Genomic DNA, 25,839 nt, shown 5'->3' with positions numbered 1-25,839 from the left:
AGAGTCCACACTGGCCCCCTGATGTCTGCCAGGGCAGCCCTTCCGGGTAGCTGAGGAGGCATCCAGAGGGTAAGAAGGAAGCAGGAGCGTGAAGTGGCTTAGGAGCCGGGGGCAGTGGGGGCATCAGGTTGGAGGGTGGCGTGGTCCACAGTGAGCAGAGAGAAGGAGAACTGAGGACGGAGGAGCTGTCTGTGGATCTGGGAGACCGTCAATGGCCGGTGGCAGCCAGGTGGCAATGCGTCGACTTTCCGAGGTGAGGCCCCTGCGCTCACTGCATTATCAGGAGGCTGAGTTTAAGAGGAAGTAGATAGAGAAGGTACCAGCTCGGGGATACGGAGTTGAAAAGATATACTTTCTTAAAAAGAGGTGAAACATTCGTGTATTTTAAAATCAAAAAGGTTTGACAGAGATCCAGCGAAAGGTCTCCCTGCCACTCTCGTCTCCTCCGCCTAGCTCCCCACCTCCTCCAACCCGTCGGGGTTGTTACCTTCTGTGGCGGTTTTTCTGTGTCCTTGAGAATGTATTCAGATGGAAGAGAGGGAGGTTGCCAGTGCGGGAAAGAGGGGGCGAGCAACGGGGCAGGCAGGACCTTGCTGCCCACAGGACAGGAGGGACCCACTGCCCAGCGAGGGCTTCGCCCTGACTGCTTGGCCGGAGCGGGACCAGTGACATGGGGGTGGCCTAGGCGCCTCTGCAGCTTCTGTGGCAGCTTTTCGTGTGTCCTGTTATGGACACGTAATGGAGGGCATTGCCAGTCCCCTTTCCCTTGGTAACGTGAGAGACTGCTCCGTCCGCACAGTACCAGCAGCTGCTTTTTACTGAATGCCTGGGTTTAGCTGAATCCTTTCACATATGGTATCACTTCATCTCGACAAACCCCATGAGATGAGGACTCTTGATAGCCCCATTTTTCAGACCAGGAAACCGAGACTCAGGTTCAACAACTCGCTAGTTGTCGACCGCTCAGGACAGGTCAGAGCTGCCTCTCGGACCCAGGTCCGGGAGCCTCGGGGCCAGCGTTGGCGGCACCTCCGCCTCCCGCTTCCCTCCCTCAGCTCTTCTCATCCTAAGGACCCCATCTCTGCCCCCAGACGCTCTGGCAGTTTAACGTGACAGCCCGGGACCTGTGTCCTTCACACAAGTGCCCAAGCGTTTTCCGGGCCCCTGTGCAAAGCAGGTGACTTTCCCTGGAGCAGGAACTGTGGGAGGCGGCCACCCAGAAACGCCGTCTCAGGAGGAAAGTGAACATTTGGGGTTGGAAGGTTCTAAGTGTGATGCAGGCCAGTGCTTTTCAAATTGTTCTGTCCTGTAGCCCTTTCTCCTGCGCCCATGTTCTCCACTGTGGCGGTAACGGAGGATTTCTATGTCTCAAGAGCCGTGTGCGGTTGGAAGGGCGAGACATGGGCAGCCTGACTCCTTGACAGCAGGAGAACAGGGGCTCTAGTCACTTGCTTTAGCACTGTAGGAAAAATTAAGACCCCGAGAGCGGGTTTGATCTCCAGACTCTTCCATTCCAACCGAGACCATGAAATTAACACAAAAAAAATAGAGTGATGAAACAGTAAGATGGGAGGCATTGGCTGTAAAGTTAAGAAGTTCAGCAACAGGAAGGACCCGTGAACACGAGAGGAGGGGTCGCAGCCGTGTTTGCAGGAAGGAGGCAGATGCTCCGAGAGGGAAAGGGTCACGTGCTCAGGGGCGGCTCTGGCACCAGCCGTCCTTTTCTAAAAGCTGTCTCGAAATTAACTGCTGCCTGGTATTCGTCAAGTTTCTCCAGGGCTAGCACTTTGAGGAACAACAATAGGGACTTGTGAGAGAAAGTGAAAATATATATATGTATCGGGCTTACCAGTTTCAGATTGAAAAAGAGACCTTAGAGGTCATCAGATTGAATTCTCCACCCAACGCAGGAATCCCTCCGATAGCACTTTTGACAGATGTCATCCAGATTTTCCTTGATTGCTTCCAGTGACCAAGAGCCCAGTACTTCAAGAGACAACCTCTTCCACTGTCTGATGGCTTTAGTTAATAGAGAACTCTTACGAGTACCAAATGGGGAAGGGGTGGGGGAGGGGTAAATCAGGAATCTGGGATTAGCAGGTACAAACTACCTTATATAAAACAGGTAAACAACAAGGTCTGCTGCGTAGCACAGGGAACTAGATCCAGTATCCTGTAATAAACCATAATGGAAAAGAAGATGGAAAAGAATGTATGTATAGGAAACATGTAACACTTCCGCCTGCACTAGAAACTAACACGACATTCTGAATCAACTAAAAGTCAATTTAAAAAAAAGAGAAACTCTCCAATATTGATTGAACCATTATCTGTTGATTCATTGGGAAAAACCCTGATGCTGGGAAAGATTGAAGGCAAAAGGAGAAGGGGATGGCAGAGGATGAGATGGTTTGATAGCATCACTGGATCAATGGACATGAATTTGAGTAAATTCCAAGAGAGAGTGAAGGACAAGGAAGCCTGGCGTGCTGCAGTTCATGGGGTCACAGAGTTGGACACGACTTAGCAACTTAACAACAGCATTAGTCTGTCTCTTTGTGACTTGCCGTAGGTAGTAGACTGTCATCTCCCAGATCTCATACATTCCCTCTGTGGGAATCTTTTTAATACATAAAACAGAGTGATACAGAAAGGATACATTTGGCTACAGATCTGTCTTGACCTACTGGTGATTCCCTGATGGATCCAATAAACATTTATTTAGCAATATTAAGCAGTGTGAAAAACTTTCTGCCTTGGGCTTGAGAGTCCACAGGGGCCCCTGTGAGTTATTCGCAGAGCAGCAACCCACCATGGGGAGCAGATGTCCTGTATCTTGTCCTTGGTCCCTTAGTCCCGGGCCGCACGCCAGCTGATGGAGAGGACCCAGTCCTCCAGCATGGAGACCCGGCTGGACGCCATGAAGGAGCTGGCCAAGCTCTCTGCTGATGTGACCTTTGCCACCGAGTTCATCAACATGGATGGCATCGTTGTGCTGACACGGCTCGTGGAAAGCGGAACCAAGCTCTTATCCCAGTGAGTGTTTCCGAGGTCTCGATAGGGCGCTCTCAGAGATCTACGACACTCCGTGGGGCATCCCAGTCTCTTTTCCACTGAGTCAGATGCACTTATTGAGCTCCGTCTGCACATGGAGCAGCGTGCCAAGCACTGAGGTCCACACAGAGGGGTATAACTTGTTGTGGCCCTAAGTCTCCTAGTCTGGTTGGGGTCTCACAAATTCAGAGATGGGACAAAGCAGCTCTGTGCTAAGTGAGAAGTAAAACTCAAGGCTGAGGCTGTTGGGAAGAGAGAGGTCAGCTTGCAGCTGCAATCATTTCTGGAAAGTAGATGTGACGTGATGGAGGTTAGTGAGCGGGCTGTCCGTTATCAACTAGAATAGATATTGTCTGTCTATTCTTAACCACGTCCCACCTCCCTCCCTCTCCAGTCACCCCCCCCCATACACAAGCTCCTTATACACAGACATGCGTGGCCCTCCTCTGTAATAGCTCTCCCTTGCCCCTTCACTGTCTCCCTGTCACCCTTTTCACAGTGGGTGGGGTTGGGGGGTGCATCCAGAACTTTGTGATGCACCGGAAATGTCTTTGTGATACTCCAGTGCCAAGGTGAACGTGGCGGGAAACTGCCCTGTTGATATCAGCAGTGAATAAACATGTTTAGTTCGTCTTCTAAGCCCATGAAACCTAAGCCAGCAGCAGAGAGGGAGTCAGAAATCTTCTTTCAGCTGATGGATCAGCTACTGAAGTTTCTTAGCCAAACTGAGCAACTCATCTTGGGTATTTGTTTTAAGCCGTGGATCCTCCGGCTGCACAGAAATCCTGAAGCCTGTGGCTGCCATCAGCACTGACCTGGGCATTGCCAGTCTCCCAGGAGTGCAGGGTTAGACTGGCCTCGGTTCCCTCCTCTTTAAAATGGAGGTGATACCCACCTGGCTGTCCTTTCCTGAGGAGGCTTATGGGTCAGAACATGTTTTGTAAACGGAAACTTGATCTGTATGGCCACGACCGAAGGGACTGAGCCCGCACACGCACGTCCGGGTGTGTAGCGGACGCAGTGTATGCCGAACAGAGAAGGGGGAGAAAGCATTGCAGTCCTTCCTCTCCGCCAGCACTCTGCTCAGGTCTCTCCTGCCTTACCACCCTGTCCTCACCACGACCCTGTGAGGTTAGCACTGCGAGAGGAACTCCGCTTTACAGAGAAAGAAACAGAAGTCTGAAAATTTTAGAAATCTAAAATTTGCACAGCCAGTAAGTGGTCGGACAGGAGCTGAAACCACAGACCAAAGTTCACCTTCTTTCTCCTGCGTTCTGCTGCCCCCTGACCTAAAGGCGGACCTGGGACACAAGCTCCCTTGGGCACCCCCACCAGGTGGTGCGGTTTGAGGGGGTGTGGTGGACGGGAGATGGCCGAGGGACTGTTTCCCTGAGATGAGGAAGCCTGGTCGCCCAGCCGCCTTCCCCTTGGTGATACTAGAGATCCGGGGAGGAATCTGCTTCCCGCCTGGCGTAGGCGTCAGCCGGGTGCCGGCCCCAGTGGCATCTGCGGATTTCTTGCATGGTGCTTACGCTGAAACTCTGGCCTGCTGTAGCTCCCTTCACGCCTGTGTTCCCCAGTTCTGAATCTTCGTATTGTTTTGTGTGTGTTTTGCACATGTCTCAGCTACAGTGAGATGCTGGCATTCACCCTGACTGCCTTCTTAGAGCTCATGGACCATGGCATTGTCTCCTGGGACATGGTTTCAATCACCTTTATTAAGCAGGTGAGGCTTCCAACCTTCTGTCTCTCCTCCCTCAGTCACCAGCTGTTCTCTAGGCTCGAGGGGAGATGCAGGCAACACAGCTGCTCCAGGGAGGGTCGGCCTTCTATCTCCAAGGCCAGGTTTTTCATCCTCAGGCTCTGGCCTTCCTGTAGCTCCTGGAAGATGTACCGAGACTTTGTTATACTCACAGGGCCTGCGCTGAGAAGGTGGGACTAGGCTCCCAGAACCCAGTGTGGCCAAAGTGGGATTGGATTGTCAGTGAGACCTGCGGTAGCGCCAACCAGCCCACCAGCCCCGTCCCTAAGTCTCTTGACTGCTTCCTGAGCCCTCCCTCCTCTTGGGATTAAAAAAAAAAAATGTTCATTTCATTTGCCTTATATTCTCTTACATTTACTAGTGTGCCTTCTGTTTACGAATCTGCAGGCGAGCCTATTTGTCAGATGAACTCAGTGTGGGGAGGAGAGACTTCTAGTTTTGTCCTTCTTCTAGAAGAAGAGGCAGTGTCACCTCCAAAATCTGAACTGAAAACCAATAAATGATATCTCAGCTGATCTAGATTGCACCTGTCATTGGCTTGGGACATTGAGAACTTCCTGATGCTGGAGACACTTAGGCACAAGTCCAATGACCGTGTGTCAAGGATATTCTCATGGGGACTGAGCAGAGAGATTAGATTACGAGACTCTGAGGTCCTTTCTGTGTCCCTGAGTCTCTGCGTGTGTACAGGGACAAAGTGTATGTCGGGAACAGCACGTGGCGAGCACACGAGGTCCCAGGATCAGGAAGACCCTCTGCTCCTCACACTCAGCCCTTCCATGCCCAAACCCTTGTTTTTAAAGACAAGGGATTAAGCCCCTCGGTTTAAGGAAACACAGTTGAGTGGGTACTGTCATTTGAAATTGAATTATGCATTATCGATGCCCGGGGACTCCCTGGTACCCTGGCCAATGCAGCAGACACCACTGTCCCCTGGGGGCAACTGTCCAGACGTGGGCAGCACAGCTAAGGGAAGAGTCCTGGGCAGGGGGCGGGCATCTGAAACCTAAGCCTTCAGCCCTCACGGGCTTCGTGACCACCTCGCCCTCTCTGGCTCTAGATCGCGGGGTACGTGAGCCAGCCCCTGGTGGACGTGTCCATCCTGCAGAGGTCCCTGGCCATCCTGGAGAGCATGGTCTTGAACAGTCAGAGCCTGTACCAGAAGGTCGCGGAGGAGATCACTGTGGGGCAGCTCATCTCACACCTGCAGGTGTAAGTACGGCCCCGGCGTGCCTCCCTCCCCGCCCGTCCCCCCCGCCCCCCGCCCTGCTTCTGCCGCACCCGCACCCATATTCCCAGATGCTGGTCCGCTTGTCATTCATCACCTCTTCCCTACTACTCACTGCCGGAACTCCTCCCATAGTTCAGACCTGGTCATGTCACACTCCCGCCTGAAACCCTCTGTAACTCTCTTCACCTCTTAGGATAGCACAAAACTGTTCCCAATCCCTCTCTGTATCACCATGGTGCCAGACAGAATTAGATGCTTTCTCCTCTCTGAGCCCAATAGTCCCTGTTTGTACCTATGAGAGTCATATTTATATGAAATACTGTATTTTTTATTGTCTGTCTCCCGTTTTAAACGTTGAGTTGGGAACAGGGACCAGTTTTGTATCCCTTGTTTTAAGTAGAAGCTCCACTAGTATTTGTTGAATGAACTCTTGCTGAACTAACAGCGTACGGTTGAGGGTAGCAGGAAGTGTCTTGCAGAGCATGAGTCCCAGTTCAGGCTCCACTGCAGACAAGGTCTCTGCCCTCGGCAAGCTACCTCGTCTCTTCTGGCTTCAGTTTCTGCACCTCTGCACTGGGGTGAATCCCTCCCACCTCTCAGGCTTGTGAGGATCAAAGGAGAGAAAAGTTCTAGTGTAGGGACCCACACAGGATAGGTATTCATTCAGGACAGGTTTTTTTGTTGTTGTTGGTCATTGTTTTTTTTGGTTTTGTTTGTTTTTTAAGAAGCTTATCCCATCCTAAGACATTTAACAGATAGTAAACAAAAGCTAAAGACAGATGAACCCTTTGGAGCCTGTTCTCCCCTCCCCGTCCTTTTTTCTTCCCTTCCAACCATTCCACGCAATTTAAGGGGCCTGGACTTTCCAAAAGCAAGGATGGTGATACTGCTGACACCTTCCTACCTCCTGCCCCCTTCCAGCCTGTGGATTGTTGACTGACTACCCCGCTGGTTCCCGGGGAAGCCAGAATTCCCAGACTTGGTTGTTTTTAGCAGCCATTTCTTCACTCAGCTATGCTCTCAGCCCAAACCTTCCCACGAGCCCAGGTGAAAAAAAAGCACAAGGAAATTTGCAAATCTGATTTCTTTCTCCTTGTCACTTCTCTAGGGGATTCTTCAGCCTCTGTTTTCATGCCCCAAAAGCCAAAAAGGTTGATTGAAGTGAGGGGACATGATCAACCCCAGATGGAGAGTTCTGATTCTCCTGACCTCAGAGTTACCTCTGTTTCTTTGTTTCTGAATTGGAATGACCCAGTCATCTCCTTAGGGAGGAGAGAGGAGCTAGGCGTTTCTTAGGGGTCAGTCTGTGAATATTTTCAACCCATTGCTGTCCGCAGAAGTCATATCCACTGCTGCTGAGCTGAGGGACACCCAGTGCCCTCAATTAGACTTCCAAGATGCCCCTGCCTGACCTGGGAGCCCAGCAGCCCCTCTGGAAAGAGCCCCAGAATGCAGCTGTGACACAGCAGGTGGAGAGTTCTCATCAATCTCTGGGAGTATGAGATTCCAGAGAAGAGTGGTAGCTACCGTTTGTTTAAAATAAAATATGTTCACAGTTGAAGACTTCGAAAAAACAGAGAAGCACAATAAGGAAATCATTTGCCCATTATCCCACCTCCGGACATAACCACTACTAACTTTTTTTTTTGCCACCCCACCCCTTGAGGCATGTGAGATCTTAGTTCCCTGACCAGGGATCAAACCCACGCCTCCTGCATTGGAAGTGCAGAGTCTTAACCACTGGACTGTCAGGGAAGTCCCTAACATTAAACTGACTGTCTCACTGGTCTTTTTTTTTTTCTATGCATACTTGAAAAAAGTTGGAATCTTACTATACATACTTTGTGTGCCTTGACTTTTGTTTTTTTAACAGAATAATAGCTCTTGAACATTTCCCATGTCAAAGAACGTTCTAAAAGGGTAGTTCTTAATCTTTTTGCATCCAAGATGCCTTTAAAAAAAATCCAGTAATGGTTATGGACTCTCACCTCCCTGAAAAACTGTCACATAGTCAACTGGATAAATGGAATAATAGCTATGGCGTTTCTAGGGTAACCCTGAGCCCATCTCTAACCCCGAATGAAGAACCTTTATGCTAAAACAATGACTGCTTTTTATATATTTTAATATACATGAACAGAGTTGCTCCTGTGGACATTTGCATTATTTCCTATTCTTCTTTTTAATAGTACTTTGGTGAAACACTTTGTCCATAACTCGCACACAGCTCTCTGATGGCTGTCTTTGGATAAATTCCTCCTAGTTGAATTGCTGGGTCAGGGGCTCTGCCCTGTTTTAAGGCTTTTGATCCTTGGCCTCCGATTATTGTATGACAGTCTGCGAGTGATTGTTGTAAACCATCTCTTGCTGGTCAGTCTGCTAATCTCCCTCTGCCTTTTTTCTCCATTGACACAGCTCCAACCAGGAGATTCAGACCTACGCCATTGCACTGATTAACGCACTTTTTCTGAAGGCCCCTGAGGACAAGCGACAGGTCTGTGGCAGCCTTTTCAAGCTTTTCATCTGGGCTTTTGCAAGAGAAGACTTCTCACCCAGCCAGCCAGGGACTCTTGGGAGAGTCCTTCGTCCTGTCCCTCTGTAGCCAGAGCCCATCAGAGTGGCTTTGCTAATAAGGAAGACCCCGGGAAGACCAAGAGGGGAAACCATCCGGGTCCTAGGTCAGGGCAGGGACCTGCAGACTATTTCCCCTCAAGGCCGAATAAATATTTTTCCTTGATGGGCCTTGTGGTCTACGTGGCAGCTCTTTAGCCTTCCCGCTATAGCCAAAGGCAGCCTCAGACAGTAGACAGCAGGTGGGTGTGGTGACTGTCTTTCCGTAAGACCGTGACATCTCGTTTGGCCTTAGTGTGGCTACCCCTGGGTTAGAGGATCAAGAAGCAGGGAGAGGAGACTCTCCAGGCAGCCCTGCCGGGTCCGAGGAGACAGAAACAGACGCCATCCTTGCTGAAGGAAGCAGCAGTGGAGAGATTTAGCTCGAAGTTTCATGTATAAAGATCCTCTCATCCAGGTTCTGAACTTTTCCCTGTTAGTTAGCTGTGACATGATGCAAATTGCTCTACTTCCCTGAGCCCCGGTTTCCTCACCTATAACATGGGAGCAGCATCTGCCCCATTCATTCATAAGGATGTCATGAGAAAAAGGCAGACCCCTGTTTTCCTAGAGAGGAGACTAGGGATGAGCGGAGCGGCGGAGCAAACACTGACCTAAGAGGCCAGAGCCCCAGGGCCGAGTGTTTTTCCCACCGCTGCTGGGCAAGTGCTCTGACCCCTCTGGGTCTCCACTCTGTTTCTGTAAAATGCAAGGGCCAGATTAAAGAATCTGTAAGGGCCCTTCCAACACTACCGTTCTCGATTTCTCTGGTCAAAGCCCAAGAGAGATACACAAGAAAGGGTTTGTAATTCTCGGTCAATGCCCTGGGCTCAGTAAGTTGTAATTCCCGTGGAATCATGTACCGAGTTCTTGGAAGGTTCTGGTGGGAGGACCTGGAGCATCTGTGGTTCTGTCTGTCCTTGTCTTTCTTGGATGGCTTGCTCTGTTCATCTCTTCCTCCCTAGTCTTGTGAATGTAAGCTGAAAGCTCATTCTTCCATCTGCTTCTCTCTGTGCTTTTTGCTTTCTGCCGGCAGGACAAGCACCTTAATCCTCTAGACCTGCCTGTCACTGTAAGTAGCACTGCCACGTGGAAAGGGCCCCGCTCTCTTCCAGGTGGGGAGGTCAAAGCCAGGCGAAAATCTCCTGATCTGATCAGGCTGTTCAGGGTGCTCCAAGACACAGGAAAAGGTTGTGTGCTGTAAATCTCATTTGTCAGGACACTGAGGGAAGCACCGCGAATCAGAGTCACCTCAAGGATTAAGGGGCTGCCTGCCCCGAGGAACGTGGCCCAGTCTGTCCTTTGTAACCTGCCTTCCCGTGGGTCTGTGGTTCAGCTGGAGAAGATCAGATTCAGAAATAGCCTGTGACTTTCATCTAGATGATGCCAGATGCATTGCCTTCCTGCTTGCTGTAGCAGTAATAAGGGAAAATATGTGCCCTTCTGGATGCTTACTAGACCATAGGAATTGGAGAAGCTTTCGACAGTTCACAGAGGAAGTTTTGATGCTTGTTTCTTGGTTAGAGGGAGCTCAGAGAGGTCAGCTCTACAAGGATATGAAAGAGAGTGAGTGCTTTCTCCCCTCCCTCCCCTGCCAGCACCGCAGAGAAGTCTGGTCGAAGGCCTTTATACTCCAGTAGCAGACCACTGGCAATTACCACTCTGTGAGTTGTCGACAGCAAGGTTTAAGCTCCATAACCAGCCTCCCAGAGATACTGAAGAAGTTTCTAGTCCACCTTCTTCCTCTGCCAGCCAGTGTGTGCTTGGGGGACACAAAGTAAAACTTAATGTTCCTGGCAGCGTCAGCCATTCGGAATGTGGCCAGAAATCTAGAAGCGCGAGAGAGAGAGGCCTTGCAACTCTGAGAAAAATGATTATCTGTGAAATTAAATGAAGGCAGTTTAGAAAGTGAAGTCATACAAATTAACATTATAAGAAGTGATGGCTGACACTGGAAGGAGGAGACAGAAGAATTATGAAAAGCGGTCCAAAAAATTAAAAGCATAGTAATCTAGACGCATTTTGTTTAGGGGAAAATAGCTTCACATTTCAGAAGCCCCTTAACAGTGTCATAACACAGAGTAACAACTGATGTGGGTTTTACTGATGGAACCAAATCCTTGGCAGTGATTAAATTACAATCATTATACTCTCTTCAGAAATAAAGAAGTGTATATATTTTGAGAAGATTAGCACAAGAATGGTCAAAATAATGGTTCTGAGAGGACCCTCAAGGCTTCATTCCCTGGAAGATTCACTTAACTTAGGACACTGTATTTCCTGAGTGTACTAAATAGTTACTGTCAAAATCTGAACCCAATATAATAAAAAAGGTGACCCTGTCATGAAAAACTACCCCAAACCACACAACAGATTGTTCTCTAAAACCGGTCAGAAGTGAGTCATGGACCACTTACTGTTTCAGAGCATCCCGGCCGAGCTCCTGCTGGCATGGTGCTGGGGGCTGGAGGGGATGCTGGGGCCAAGTCCTTTCCCTGGTTTGGAGTCAGCGTTTCATCAGAGCCCCTTGCAGCCTTGACAGTGGTTCCAGCCGGGGACAGTGCATGTGGCCTGGGAACCATCACGCCGCTCTGTGCCCTGTGCTCATTGTCCGTTGCCCAGCGTCCTTGTAATGTCTCGTCCTAAAGCAGTCTTTGTCCCTCTCTGAAGATGACTCAGTTGATTGTGCCATTGAGAAAGGAAGCCCTGTTTGCCTTCATTTGTACTCTGGAAAGAAAATGTGCGGGAATTTTTCAGAGTATAAAATACATAGTTGAAGGTCTGTGAATTTTTAGCCCATGTGCCCACTTTTCATTTGAAAAAAAGACAAGAATCAAGGGAAGAAGCCCGAGAGCTGTGACATCCCTTCCTTTGGATCGTTGTCACAGCTGCGTGCCTGCCACCCGGCTCACGTTTGCCTCTCCTTCTCAACAGGACATGGCCAGCGCATTTGCACAGAAGCATCTTCGGTCCATAATCCTCAATGTAAGTCCCCAGACAGGCTATATTTCGTTACTGTTGTTTTGTTACGGTTAACTGCAACTATTCTTGTTTTCTTTTTTTAAGTAATTTTATGTAGTTTTGGCTGTGCTGGGTCTTTGCGGCGCGGGCTTGTGGTGAGCGGGGGCCTCTCCCTAGTTGCGCTGTGCAGATGCGTCCTTGCAGTGGCTTCTCTGGTCGTGGAGCACCGGCTCTAGGGTGTACGGGCTTCAGTAGCTGCAGCACGTGAGCTCAGTAGTTGTGGCTCCCGGGCTCTAGAGCACAGGCCTAGTAGCTGTGCCGCAGCACGTGGGATCCTCCCAGGTCAGGGACCGAACCTCTGTCTCCTGCATCAGCAGGTGGATTCTTTACCACCGAGCCATCAGGGAAGCCCGTACAATTCTTACAGTTGTACTATTATTAGTGAAATTACTCTGGAGCAAGGTGGGCACTCAGGAAACTTACTGGTAGGCTCTTAACCCCTCCTCAGTTGGAAAGCTGTGTTCTGTGATCCTGTAAGCAGGGTTGTCTCGAGGAAGCTGGCCCACCAGGAACTGCAGAGCCTCCAGAGAGGTCCTTAGCCAGCTAATACGGTTTGTTGCCCCACAATTCCAAAAAAAGTTTATCCAGAAGGACTGTGTTAAAGTAGACACAGAAAGAGCAATTCATTCAACTGACGCCAGTCATAACCCTGAATTGTGTGGGGCCCTGGGAGGGATGCCTGGCCTGTGGGTTCCAGGGGAGGACCGGGCAGCCCCGCCGTGAAGGGGGGGTGTAGGAGGCTGTAGGTGAGGCTGAGGATAAGCGAGCAGAGCAATCAGAAAAGGGATTCCTGCGTGGGGAAGGGGAGGAGCTCCTAGGATTCCTGCCTAGGAGGAGTGAGTGGGCCTGTAAAGGGTGGAGCAAGGGTGTGTGCTCTGCTGGTGTGCTCTGCTTAGTCACTCAGTCGTGTCCGACTCTGTGCGAGCCCATGGACTGTAGCTTTCCAGGCTCCTCTGTCCATGGGATTCTCTAGGCAAGAACACTGGAGTGGGTTGCCATGCCCTCCTCCAGGGGATTTTCCCGACCCAGGGATTAAACCCAGGTCTTCCGCGTTGCAGGTGGGTTATTTACCATCTGAGCCACCAGGGAAGCCCGTGACCAGCTGGAGAGGTAGCAAAGAGGTCCTTGGGTTTTTTTTCGAAAAGCAGTGGAGGGGCTTTAATCAGGATCTTGAAATAACCAGGCTGGCCTTTTAGAGAGATCACACTGCAAGGTCTGTGTTTCCTGAGGGGCAGCAGTGGGGAGAGAGCTGAAGCTGGAGGTGAGGGCAGAGGAAGAGAGCCAAGGAGCTCGGTTAAAAGGAGGCCATTGTATCAGTTGTCAAAAACAAGGCAAAACTGAGAGACTGCAGTGAAAGCAACAAAATGAGAAATCAGAGTCAAGTGTGAAGCCTTCAGAATTCTGAACATGAACTTTGGAGTCAGCAGCCCCCCCCACCCCCCCACTATTAACCGGTCTTTGATCTTGAGCCATCTACTTGCCTTCTGTGGGCTTCGGTTTGCTCACCCGGATGTGAGGACCAAATGAGCTACTGTACACACACAGGGCTTAGCGGGGGGCCTGGCGCTCAGTGAGCACTCTGCTCACTGGGGCAGTTCCTTCACCGTGAACAAGACGCACAGGGGGGACAATTCGAGATGTCCCCGTGGGCGCCTGAGAAGTGGGTCAGCTGCTCTGAATAGGCAGAGCCGGACATCACCCCGCAGAACCAGCCCTCGCCTTGGGGCTGTCTCCTTGCTCAGAGGCCCCCTGCCCACCCAGCAGGACAGACAGGAGCAGACACTGCTACCCCCGCCTGCCACACCGGGGCCCGTCCACGTGCCTGGGCAGCCGTGTCGAGCGCCGTCCTCTGCGTGTCTGGGAGTGGGTGCCCTTCCGAGACAACTTGAATGAATTCCGGGGCTTGTTCTTTGCCTGAATGGGTTTAGAAGTTCAGCTCATTCCTGGACAAACCTGGCGAACAAGCAAGGCTTCCGTCCGCTAGAGAAGACAGTTCGGCGTCAGGACTTGGGACCCAAACGGTCCGCTTGGAAAAGGTTAATGCACGCTCACTTCAGTCTGGATTTAGCGGAGTCCAGTCAGAGAGCGGAGGCCTCGAGGTACTTGACAGTCGAATGAGACTCCATCAGACCGTAGCTGTACCTCCTTAAGCCTCTGAGGGCTGCAGTAACCACCCTCCCCCGGCTCTGGGCTCTGACGTCTCTCAGTTTGAGGAAGGGGGATTATACTAAAGGAAAACCAGGCTCTCTTCAGAGTGCCTTCATGAATTATGCAGTGAGGCGAGGAGGGAGGCACAGGGACAGACAGACAGGGAGAAACCAGAGTGGCAGCGGGACCCGGAGAAAGGAAGCGACTCGGGGCGAAGCAGAGGGGGCTGAAGCAGCCAAGGCGGAGAGACTGGGTGGGGGCAGACCGTGAAAAGGAAGCTCGAGAGACAGACAGACACCCAGACCCACGGCGGAGGCGGCCCAAGAGGGCTGGGGTAGGAGATGAGGGCGGGGCACGCACACCACGGGCAAGCAGGGGTGGCACAGGGCCACGGCCCGCGCCACGGGTGGCCATGGAGCACTTGAGATGTGCCCGGTGCACCTGGAGAGCTGAGCTTGTTGTTCTCGACAGTATCAGTTTAAATGTCAGTGCCTGCCTGTGGCTTGTGGATCCTGTGTTGGGCCTTGCAGTCCAGGGAAAGGAAGAGAAAGGAAGCGCTCTGGAGTCGCAGATGGGGAGAGGAAGCCCAGAGAAATGCCGGCCCGTGGGAATACGATGCAAGCCACTGGTTTCATCGGCACTGTTCCAGTAGCAGCATCAAACAAAAAAGGGAGGAAAATTAATTCATTTGATGAGAAAAGACCCGAGAGCAACGGGGCCTCAGGATGATGGGTGAGACGGAGGGAGCAAGGAGTGCAGGGAGCAGGCAGGAAAGGGCAGGAGGCTGCCGCGGGCGGGAGGCAGGGCATACCGGCGTGCGGGGCGATGTAGCACAGGGCAGATACGGAGCATGGGCAGTGGAGGAGCCCCGAGGAGCTGGGGCGAGCGGGCGTCAGGAGGAGGCCGTGAGCTCGGGGCAGGGGGGATAGTCAGAGAAGAGAAACTGGGGTGGGGACACAGGGAGGGGGCTGTTCCCAGAGTGAGCAGGGGGAAGAGGAGAGAGAAGGGGTGAGTGGGGGCCCTACCGGGAGCATTAGATGCCCCCCCACCTTGGTGTACCTGTCTCGAGACAACTGAAAGAAAATGATCTTTTCGAAACCTGTCTCCTCGATGAGGCCATCCTGAACGTTTTCCTAAGACAAAAGCGTGCCATCCAGTTCTGCCAGTGACTCTTGACACACACTCTCTGTTGTCAGGATCGACTAGAATGAAGCCCAGCCGCCCACCTCCCACATCATAACCTTACCCTTTGTCCCACTTCCCTGCCCAGGGCCGGGCAGAAAAAAAGATGGTGCTCTTGGGGCTTGCAGTGCATCATCCCCACCTAAGTCAGCCCCGTTCATGTTCCCTCCCCTTCTGGAGCGTGCAGGCGCTGTGTAGGGGAGGAAACCCTGTCCCCTGCCCAGCATTCTGTCTTTTTCACCAGCATGGATATGACCCTTCCGTAGAAATCACTTCAACCCTCTGCCCTTGCTCTTGCCAGCATGTGATCCGAGGGAACCGCCCAATCAAAACCGAGATGGCCCATCAGCTGTATGTCCTGCAAGTCCTGACCTTTAACCTTCTGGAAGAGAGGATGATGACCAAGATGGACCCCAACGACCAGGTAGGCTCTCAGTGGGACCGGGCTCTCCTGGCTGGCATCAAGAGCCGTGTGATGCAGTGCATTGTGCCCTGTGTTTGGAGCACCTGCTGTGTGCCAGGCACCGTGCTTCGTTGTGTCTGCAGAAATGGTTTTGTCAGCTCTGAGCCTCACCGTGATCCCTTCCTGCTGGTGATTCTGGGCCAAGCCCATCTGTGTCCTTCTGTGTGATGCCTCCTCAGGGATTGATCGGGGCCAGGGTTCTGCCCGGAAAAGCTCGACCCACTCTTTTCTTTTCCTTGCTTCCTTTGATCAGCTGACTCATCTGCTGACAGTCTGTTTCACCTCCCAGGCTCAAAGAGACATTATATTTGAACTGAGGAGGATTGCATTTGATGCAGAATCTGACCCCAGCAACGCCCCCGGGAGTGGGACCGAGAAACGCAAAGCCATGTACACCAAGGACTACAAAATGCTGGGGTTCACTGTAAGTTTCCCAGAGCACTAACACTGTAGACCTTCTCCCCTGACAGGGAGTGAGAGGGCCCCCCCCAGACAGAACCCTGACAGCCCTGCCTCGTAACATCTCATAATGTCATGGGAGCCTTGGAACCAGAGACACTGAGAAGCTGGAGAGCCCTTGCCACTTGGTCCACTTTGGCCATGGCAGGTTCACAAGTTTATGTGCAACATTTGGCCCCTTGAAACAAACCCATCTGTAGGAGGGCCCAGGAAGTGGGCCAGATGAGTGGAGAGGGGACCGCTCAACAAAGCAGCTGGTTCCATGAAAAGCTGGAGTGTGTATTGTGATAGGAGACAGCTTGAGGATGGAGTTAATTAAATACTTACTGGGCATCTACTCAGCAACCAGCAGTATTCTAGGCCCTGGGGATGCCAGACAAGTCAGCCACAGTCCAGTGGCCAGGAGCTCAAGCCCTCATAGTAGAGATGGCACGTGACAAGAGCTTCGGCAGGGAGGTGTGGTGTGTCGGCAGCACGTAGTGGAGGGGCGATCGGACTTACCCTCAAGTGAGCCCCCACACGGGGAGACCGTCAGGTCTCAAGTCAGGTGTCTTTATTTCCCCAGAACCACATCAACCCCGCGATGGACTTCACCCAGACTCCGCCCGGGATGCTGGCCTTGGACAACATGCTGTACTTGGCCAAAGTCCATCAGGACACCTACATCCGGGTAAAGGCTAGAACCACCTGCCCCCCGCAGATGCCCCGTTGCCTGCCTCCCCTCTCCCTCCCTTACCCCCTCTCCTCCCCCCGCAGATCGTCCTGGAGAACAGTAGCCGAGAAGACAAGCACGAGTGCCCCTTCGGCCGCAGCGCCATCGAGCTCACCAAGATGCTGTGTGAGATCCTGCAGGTTGGGGAACTGCGTAAGTGTGCAGCTTCCCTCCACGCCCGTTCCCTGTGCTCGGGAGCCCGGTGAGACTCGAGGGTGCAGGGTTAGGTGTCCGTGCGACTGGACAGCCTTCTTGGGCTTTCTTTTTTTTTTCTCATCACTGAGTGGGCTGTAATCCGTCTACCCTTGTTTACGGGAGTCGTGGCCGTGGCTTGTTTGAGCTGGTGATTTGAGCACGTTCAGCAGCTCCGCCACCACCCACTTACCCCCTCGGTCCTCAGTCTGCTTCCGTCCCTCCGGACTGCAGAGGAGCCCAGGTTTCTGGACGTGGGCTCCCAGCGTCATCCTTTGCCCACTTCTCCTTCCACAGCGAACGAAGGGCGCAACGACTACCACCCGATGTTCTTCACCCACGACCGCGCGTTCGAGGAGCTCTTTGGCATCTGCATCCAGCTGCTGAACAAGACCTGGAAGGAGATGAGGGCGACAGCCGAGGACTTCAACAAGGTCAGGGTCGCAGAGCTCCGAGGCCTGGGCAAGGCCACCCCAGGGCATCCTGGGGCAGCTGGCCCGAGCCTGGCCATCCCTGAGCTGGAAGACGGCATGGTTGGCAGCGCTGAGTCACAGGACAGAGGCGTTGAGGGCGTCCGTCCCCCCGGAACCCTGAGCAGGTGTCGCCCCGCTGGACCCGTTTTGCCCGTTGGACCGGTACCAGCCCCTCCTGCCTTCCTTTGGGGACAGGAAGAAAGCATGGCAGTGACAGCCGTGGGTTCCTGAGCACTTACACCGCGCAGGCACCGAGGCAGTTGCATGAACTACAGGTGTTAGAGGTCCGAGTGGACCAGCGTGAATTCAGGCCAGCGGTACCTAGCAGGAGTCCATTCCTCGATGCTTTCTGAGTACCTACCTCTCTGATGGCACTGCTAGGCCCTCAAAAGCTGATAATCTAGGAGTTGGCCCTTTTGAAGCTGCTCATCTCGTTGTAAAAACTTTGTAAAATATAAAGAAGGGGAATATCTGCAATTCCCCTACCCAGTGACCACGAGCCTGTTTATGTTTCCCTCTAGTATTTTTTTTCTGTTTATTTTTCCTTCATTGGTGGGGAGCTGATGGGATGTCCAGATGGTGTCCTGCTTTTTACTTTAGCTGTTATTCTAAGGGAACTAACAGGTACTTTGCACACACAACAGTGGGCCGGGCACGGCGCATCCAGAGACTGGGGGTCTCCTATTCCTCATGGCAGCCTCCGTCGAAGATGTGTCTTCCTTTCTCTCGCTTGAAAGACGAGTAGGTGGGGCCTGAGGGTGTTGATTGAGTTGCTTGAGGAACAGATTAAGGTGCACAGTCAGGCCCTGAACCCCTGTCTCTCTGGTCCAGCCACCTCCTCTCACTCTCCCCCACCGCTGACCTGTTGAGAGGTATGAGAAATGAAGCGTTTGTCAGCATCGTGGTCCTCCGTAACCGTCTAAGGCAGTGTGCCTCAAGAGCCAGTGTTCTTCCTCGCCCAGCGGATGCCCGTGGTGCCTGCTCTGCCCAGCACTGGAGGGCAGAGCCCGGTGTTCGTTTCCCAGGGTAGCGCTGAGGCCGCGCCTCCTTCTCTCAGGTCATGCAGGTGGTCCGAGAGCAGATCACTCGAGCTTTGCCCTCCAAACCCAACTCTCTGGATCAGTTCAAGAGCAAACTGCGGAGCCTGAGCTATTCCGAGATCCTGCGGCTGCGCCAGTCAGAGAGGATGAGTCAGGATGACTTCCAGTCCCCGCCGATCGTGTAAGTGCTGGGACGGGGGGGCGCTGGGGGTGCTGCCAGCGCCGCCTCCCTTCCGAAGCTCCCCCGTCCCCGGGACCTCCCCTTACTCCAGTGCTCGTCCACCCCAGGGAGCTGAGGGAGAAGATCCAGCCCGAGATCCTGGAGCTGATCAAGCAGCAGCGGCTGAACCGGCTCTGTGAGGGGAGCAGCTTCCGAAAGATTGGGAACCGCCGGAGGCAAGGTGACCTGAGGGCGCGGTCCCTGGGCATCTGTCCCTCCTGCCCAGAGCCGCCGCCCTCGGGGCTGCGGCGTCCCTGTGGGGAGTGGGCAGGGAGTGAGTCCTCTCTTGGCCCCATGTGTGCCCGGGCCTTTCCTAAAACTGTCCTCGTTCACCTGCCTGGCTTCCCGTGTGTTCCAGAGCGTTTCTGGTACTGCCGCTTGGCCCTGAACCACAAAGTCCTGCACTACGGGGACTTGGATGACAACCCTCAAGGGGAGGTGACGTTCGAATCCCTGCAGGAGAAGAGTAAGTTCAGGTCCCTGTTGGGCTGTCGTGTAGCCGGCCTCCCTGTCAGCAGATCTGAGTTCTGCTCCTGGCTGCTTCAAATCGGTTATCTGGCCTCAGGCCAGTTATTGCATCTGAACCTGTTTCCCTGTCGGTCGGTGGTCATCTCTACCTGGCCGACATCAAGGAGCTGTTTGGAGAATTCAGTAAGATCACAGACAGGAATGGGTTTTGCAGATTGGAAAGGATGATGCAATACTGAGTTGAAAGGTAGTGGTTAAGAACAGAAGTTCTGAAGCCTGACTGCCTGGATTCAGATCCTGGCTTTGCTGTTAATTCTAATTAATTACAAGTTACTTCTCCTCTCCGCTTTAGATTCTTCTATAAAATGGGTATAATAGCCACATTGTCCCCTTCAGAGGAGTGAATGAGTCCTATCTGTAAAGCACTCAGAACAGTGGCTGGCAGGGAGGAAGAGTCATTATTAGCTGCCAGTTGCTATGGCCAACGTTGTCATCCTTATTACCGTGAAGTGGAAGTGAGGTGTCTGAGGCCCCGTTCCTTAGGGAGACCATGCAGAGGTCCTGCGCTGACCCCAGTTAGATTTGACACGGCCCAGCAGGCCAGAGTCCAGGCCAAGTGGCCACAGAGGAGGGAATGACATAGGCCCCCCCTCCCTGAGCTCGTACAGCCCTGTGGGGCGGGGGGCTAGGGTGTCCCTTTCAGCACTAGGTTGGACGCAGGGACCAACCTACAGCATAAAGCTTCCGGAAACGAATGCTCTTCATTTTTCAGTTCCTGTTGCAGACATTAAGGCCATTGTCACTGGGAAGGATTGTCCCCACATGAAAGAGAAAAGTGCTCTAAAACAGAACAAGGTGAGTGGAGAGGCGCCTTGAGTCTGAGCTGCTGTCCCAGTGATCCTGGGCGTAGTTGGTTGTGGCTGCTTTCTGGATGCACGGCCTCCCATTCTCTCTCTCTTTAAACTGACCCTGAATGTTTTATTAAGAACAATCTGAACAGACACCAAAATAGATAGAACCCTCATATAGGCCTTGCCCAGCCTCATCCACCATGGCAATGTCCACATCCACTTGTCCCTCTTCCCTTATTACTTTGAAGAAAATCTCAAGTGTTATTTCATCTTACCTGTAAACATTTAGATTGTATCTCTGAATTATAAGGACTCTATTTAACATGATCACAATACCGTTTTCACATCTAAAAGGAAATAAGAAGTTATTTAGAATCAAATATTCCACTGATACTTGATTTTTCCACTAACTGTCTTAAAAACATCCCAGTTTCTCTACATAAAAATACGTAAATGTTTATAAGCATTTGCACGCACATACACACACACTCAAACCCAGTTTGTCTGCCAAATCAGGATCCAGATAGGGTCTACACATTGTGATGGGGCTTCCCTGGTGGCTCAGCAGTAAAGAGTCTGCCTGCAATGCAGGAGATGCAGAAGATGCGGGTTTGATCCCTGGATCGGGGAGATCCCCTGAAGGAGCAAATGGCAACAAAATCCAATATTCTTGTCTGGAAAATTCCATGGACAGAGGAGCCTGGCGGGCTACCATCCATGGGGTCGCAAAGAATCAGACACGACCGAGTGTGGGAGAGGCACAGACACACATTGTGATTAGTCTTTTAAGGTTTTTTTTTTTTTAATTTTTAAAAATTCTTTAAAAAATGTTTTTAAAGAATTCTATTTATTATTTATTTGTGGGATCTTAGTTTCCTGACCAGGGATTGAACCCAGGCCCTCAGCAGTGAAAACACAAAGTCCTGACCACTGGACTGCCAGAGAATCCCCTCTTTTAATTTCTTAATTCATAAGTTCCCCCTCCATCTTTTTCTCCCCCTTCTCTTTGCAGTTCATTAGTTTAGGAAACCAGGTTGCTTGTTTGGTAGTTTTCCAGAGTCTAAAATCTGCTGATTGTCTCCCCATGGTATAGCTGAGTCCACTCCTCTGTCCCAGATTGTAAATTGGTATCGAGACCTTGAGGCTTGATCCAGCCCAGGCCTGACCTTTTTTATTGTGGCCAGACTCCTTCCTAGATGGTATTATATTCTATCAATAGGCACATAATGTCTGCTTGTCTCTCTCTTTGTGTTGTTAGCAGACTCTGGATGCTCAGTGCCTTGTTTCATTAGTAAATTAAGGTTTGCAAGCTAGTGATAGTCCAGTGCAGTCATCCCTTTCCACGTATTAACTGAACTACTTCTCTAGAGAGAAACTTGCCGTCATTGACTGTGGTTTCCCAGTGGTACGGTTTATGTAAGAAGGGAGGATAAACGCTCGATTCTTTCCTTTTATGTACCTACTTTTAAAACAAGGAGTTAGGTCTCTGGTATCGTCCGACAGTGACCTATTTTGTGCATGTGTTCTGTTTTTTAGGATTATTATAAGCTCATGGATTTAAGCCTGTTATGTTTCTTCCATTACAGTTGTGTTGTTGATGCTCAGGTTGTCCCATCTGTGGCCACAATTTGTTTTTGTTGTGGTGGTTTTTTTTTAAACTGTTAAAGACTTTCAGTTTAATTACCCAGATATGTATATATATATTTGAGATAATACACAGTCATGGACTCTGACATTCAAAGGTTCATGGTATTGAGAGATGATGTCTCTATAACCTTAAAAGTATCATCACATCCTAGGCATGACTTGTGTGGGGAGTGGGTAAGTGAAGGTTGATGACCGCTGGCCTCATCTCCAGCCCCACTTGTGCATGAGCCCTAGGACCTTGATGCCATCACATCTGAATCAGCACATTTGGTGATGGTGCCAAGTTGCTAGGACTCTGACCAAGATCTCGGTGTGTAGCGCTCAGGCCATTCCATTGCTCCAGATAACTGGAACCCTTTCTCCTTTAGGAGGTGCTGGAATTGGCTTTCTCCATCCTGTACGACCCTGATGAGACCTTAAACTTCATTGCACCTAATAAGTACGAGGTGAGCATTGTGGCCCTGCCTTGGACAGCCGAGCCTTCTCTGTGACTCTGCAGCTGGAGGGGAGGAGTGGGCAGAACAGGCACGTCTTTCTAAAGGGAGGGGCCTCCAGAGTGTCTCGAAGGCTGTGACACCAAAGATCTGCCATGCCGGGAGCCCTTCCAGGTTACTCTTAGCAGCAGTAGGTTGTCTTTAGAAGGACAAGGTCCACTGCTGCTGCTGCTGCTAAGTCACTTCAGCCGTGTCTGACTCTGTGCGACCCCATAGACGGCAGCCCACCAGGCTCCTCCGTCCCTGGGATTCTCCAGGCAAGAATACTGGAGTGGGTTGCCATTTCCTTCTCCAGTGCGTGAAAGTGAAAAGTGAAAGTGAAGTCGCTCAGTAGTGTCCGACTGTTCGCGACCCCATGGGCTGCAGCCTACCAGGCTCCTCCGTCCATGGGGTTTCCCAGGCAAGAGTACTGCTAGGGGTAAGTTATCTGCCTGGAACTAGGAAAAGTCTCCTCTTTTCAGTTTCTGCATGGCCGGCCACCCACCCAAGAGAACCTGACGAATTTTCCCTCCTTGGGTTTCTGGGGCACATGTTGTAGTGGATCTGACCTGGGCTTTGAAGCCAGGTGGATCGGCGCTCCTGACACGGGGCCTGCAGTCTCATCTGTAACACCGGAAGATGCTAGACATTAAAGAGGAACAGTGGTTAAGAGCACACGTGTCTGGTGAGCTCTGGGAGCCACTGGAGGGAACTGGAGGTGGGGCTTCTGGAAGAGGAGACGCTAAGGCAGGGCCTGAGCTGCCAGTGCAGTTTATTGGGAAGAAGTGAAGAACTTGCAGGTGGGAGACAGGTGAGCAAAGGTATGAAAAAGAGGGAACAAGAGGAGTTAGGGAGGAACGGGTTAGAATTTTCTGTTGTTCCCTCTTATCCTGAAACCCTCAAGTTCAGCTTTTCTAGTACTTATTGTTAACATTTATTGACTTTTCTTGAAACGAAGTTGATTTTTACAAGGATTCCTTTCCTGCCTTTTTCACCTAATGTGTATTTCTTCCCCACCATTACAGATTTGGGGGCAATCTCAGGTAGTTGATGTCCCTGTTCTTAGATACCGTTTTGCTGTTTTCCTTAGTAGTATTTTTTTTAAGAACTCACACTTCATATTATCTTAGGGAGTTTAAATGTAAATACCTCATAAAAATCAGAAGGTCTTTTGAGCAAGTGAATGATCACCTCCCAGCTTACCTTCGTTGTTATCTCCGATCGGTCCTGCCTGTCCTGCAGGGGGCCCAAAGCGACTCTGTGAGCCCTCTCAGCAAAGGGACCTCAGCAGGCCCTCCCGCTGACCAGGGGCCCCTGGGTGACATTTGCAACTTGCTTCCCACAGTACTGCATCTGGATCGATGGCCTCAGCGCCCTCCTGGGCAAGGACATGTCCAGCGAGCTGACCAAGAGTGACCTGGACACCCTGCTGAGCATGGAGATGAAGCTGCGGCTGCTGGACCTGGAGAACATTCAGATCCCCGAGGCCCCACCGCCGGTGCCCAAGGAACCCAGCAGCTACGACTTCGTCTATCACTACGGCTGAGCCCAGAGCCGGAGCGGATAGTACCCTGCAAGGGACTTGGGGCCCAGGAGGAACACTCCCAGTCTGGTGCCTTGTCTTTGCTTGTACAGAATCTGGAGTGACTGTGGGGGCCGGTCAGTGCCAGTCACACCTCAGACTCACCTCAGACCACCCCGAGCTTCCTCTCGGTCCCCATCCACTCCAAGTCTTGAAGGCAGGGTGCTCTGCCCTCGCCATCACCGTGGAGCCTAGGGGCGGGCCGTGAGGGACGAACAGCAGACACCCTTGCCTTCCAGGCCAAGAAACTGCTCCTGGAGCCGGAGTCAACCACAGCCACTCACCTTTTCTCCCTGAGCCTGCTCACCAGTCACCTGGATCCCCAAGGGGGCAAGAGCTGGCCCAGGAAAGGCTACCCGCAGAGGACAGACGTGCTGGGCATCTTGAGAGCCTGTGTCTCAGATCTAAGTGGAAGCCTCGGCCTTTGCTCAGTAGATGCCTTGCCCTTGCTTTTGCCGTCTTCGTGAGGGCTCACCCGGCCTTGCCCAGGGCCAACATGCTGCTGCTGCTGTGACATCTCTGATCTTCAGGGCCACCAGGTCCTCTTGCCCACACATTTGCCTGGACAGAGGGACATGTCTCCCTGCAAGCTCGCAGTCTCTCATCCTGGCAAGTCAGAGACAACGCAGGCCAGGTCCCACCCTCTTAGCCTCGAGGCAGAGCCAAGAGGAGGCCTGGGCCTAGACTGTGGTGCGGTCACTAGAGTCCACTCCTCTCCCCTCCACACTTATATCATGTCCTTGCTTGGGGAGAAAACTCCCACCTAACCTGAACAGCCCCCCTTCCAGTTTGCGCTCCTTCGGCCTTCCAGACCTCGGGAGGTTTGCCTCCCCTGCCCCCCTCCCCCAGCGCTGTGGTCTCTGCCATTGGCCATGATTTCAGGGAGCTGGCTGGGGCCCACGGAGGCCCCCGCTGTGCCCATGAGGCTTCCCTGGTGCTGCAGCACTCGTAAACCACACGCGCGGGCACCGTGGCATTCAGTATTGGTAGCCTAGCATGGTGGGGACTGCCTAATGAAGAGTGTACTGTATATTTTCTTTACTATAGGCCATACTTCTACAGACATGTATATATATTTATATAAGATCTACCTACCCTAGGGTGGAATGTTGGAGAGAAAATAAAATGGGAGGCCAAAAAAACCCAAAACAAACCAAAAGTCAACACTTGCAGTTGCAAGCCAAGATTGTAACCTGAGAGTGGCCAGGAGCTTCCTGTCAGTAACCATGTTTTCAATAAATACTCTTTCATGTACACACCGGTTCCCATTAACAGCTGTTTCTCTGTACTTGCTCCCTGCCCCGGGGAGCTTTCTCCTTGACAAGCCTTCATTTCATTGTGTCTGGGAGACGCTGGAGAGCTCCAGCTGGAACCCTCAGCCACGTTCCCAGAGCCGCCGCCGCCTCTTCAGCCGCTCTGCCCCAGCACACGCAGGACTGCACACACACTCACACGCAGACCTGCCTCCCGGCCAAGGACGCTCACAGACTCTCCCGCCAGGACAAAGTGCTTTCTGCTCAGGCCTGCCAGGTACAGCAGGAAAGGCATCCTGTACACCCCTGAGGACATGACCTCCCTCTTCTCCCTGCCAGGGACACAGCCAGGAAACAGCTCGAGTACTTGTGCCTTACAAGGAAGACATGTTCTTCACCCTGTGTGTTGCCGGCGCTCAGTTCCCAGCCTGCCAGCTGGTGTTCCATACTGTCCTCCAAACCTCAGCCTTGGTAGCCCAGAGGCTTGAATGAGGGCCGTGATAAAATAGATACTTCATCTTGCTTCTGTGGAAGCAGTGGGTGAGGACAAGTGCTTTCAAAAGGCACAGAAAGTGTATGCAGCCTTGACTGAATAACGCCAAGAGCCTCGGTGCCATTGTAGGTGTTGGTGTAAGTGCTGAATGAACAAATGCCTGGTGATGCCAGCTGGCGGGGACAGGGCAGCAGTGGTTTGCATAATGAACTGCTTACACTCTGGCCTTGAGTCTTCTGTTCAGAGAGGCCAGGGAGCCCAGCTGGGTCACTTGCAAGGACTCCTGTTTGCAGCCAGCCTGTGAGCCATCCAGGAGCAGCAGGAGAGGGAGAGCAAAAAGTTCCCAACTGAACCCCACTATGTACCCTAGCCAGTTCTGGCTTCCAAATGGGTCTCTTGGCATGATCTTAACGCTTTTCCTGAATCCTGAAAAGTGGGTAAGATCTCAGCTCCCCAGTTGGCATTTTGGGGCCTACTGCAACCTACCTTTTGCCTACTTTTCCAA

At 52.0% G+C, this 25,839-nt stretch overlaps 1 protein-coding gene across 14 annotated transcripts in view; it reads left to right on the top strand.

The window, feature by feature from the left end:
• Positions 1-24,844, top strand: part of ELMO2 (engulfment and cell motility 2) — a 38,621-nt gene extending 13,777 nt beyond the window's left edge. For 12 of the 14 annotated variants that reach the window (XM_081559220.1, XM_081559214.1, XM_081559223.1 and 9 more), the window contains 16 exons: positions 2,855-3,036; positions 4,681-4,780; positions 5,877-6,028; positions 8,463-8,541; positions 11,592-11,642; positions 15,310-15,432; positions 15,761-15,895; positions 16,496-16,600; positions 16,687-16,795; positions 17,132-17,268; positions 18,365-18,528; positions 18,636-18,748; positions 18,926-19,033; positions 19,808-19,890; positions 21,902-21,979; positions 23,352-24,844. In XM_081559220.1, the coding sequence (XP_081415346.1) occupies positions 2,876-3,036; positions 4,681-4,780; positions 5,877-6,028; positions 8,463-8,541; positions 11,592-11,642; positions 15,310-15,432; positions 15,761-15,895; positions 16,496-16,600; positions 16,687-16,795; positions 17,132-17,268; positions 18,365-18,528; positions 18,636-18,748; positions 18,926-19,033; positions 19,808-19,890; positions 21,902-21,979; positions 23,352-23,552 (1,899 nt within the window). In that variant the 5' untranslated portion in view covers positions 2,855-2,875 and the 3' untranslated portion in view covers positions 23,553-24,844. Of the gene's footprint in view, positions 1-2,854; positions 3,037-4,680; positions 4,781-5,876; positions 6,029-8,462; positions 8,542-9,693; positions 9,730-11,591; positions 11,643-15,309; positions 15,433-15,760; positions 15,896-16,495; positions 16,601-16,686; positions 16,796-17,131; positions 17,269-18,364; positions 18,529-18,635; positions 18,749-18,925; positions 19,034-19,807; positions 19,891-21,901; positions 21,980-23,351 lie in introns of all 14 variants that reach the window. The other 2 variants (XM_081559212.1, XM_081559211.1) reach the window with 1 other exon arrangement.
• Positions 24,845-25,839: the final 995 nt, after the last annotated feature.

Source organism: Giraffa tippelskirchi, chromosome 13 (assembly GCF_054371585.1).
Source record: "Giraffa tippelskirchi isolate mGirTip1 chromosome 13, T2T-mGirTip1v1.2.pri, whole genome shotgun sequence".
Classification (NCBI taxonomy): Eukaryota; Metazoa; Chordata; class Mammalia; order Artiodactyla; family Giraffidae; genus Giraffa; species Giraffa tippelskirchi.
The sequence above is the reverse complement of the archived record's forward strand: the minus strand, read 5'-3'. Positions and strand labels throughout refer to the sequence as shown.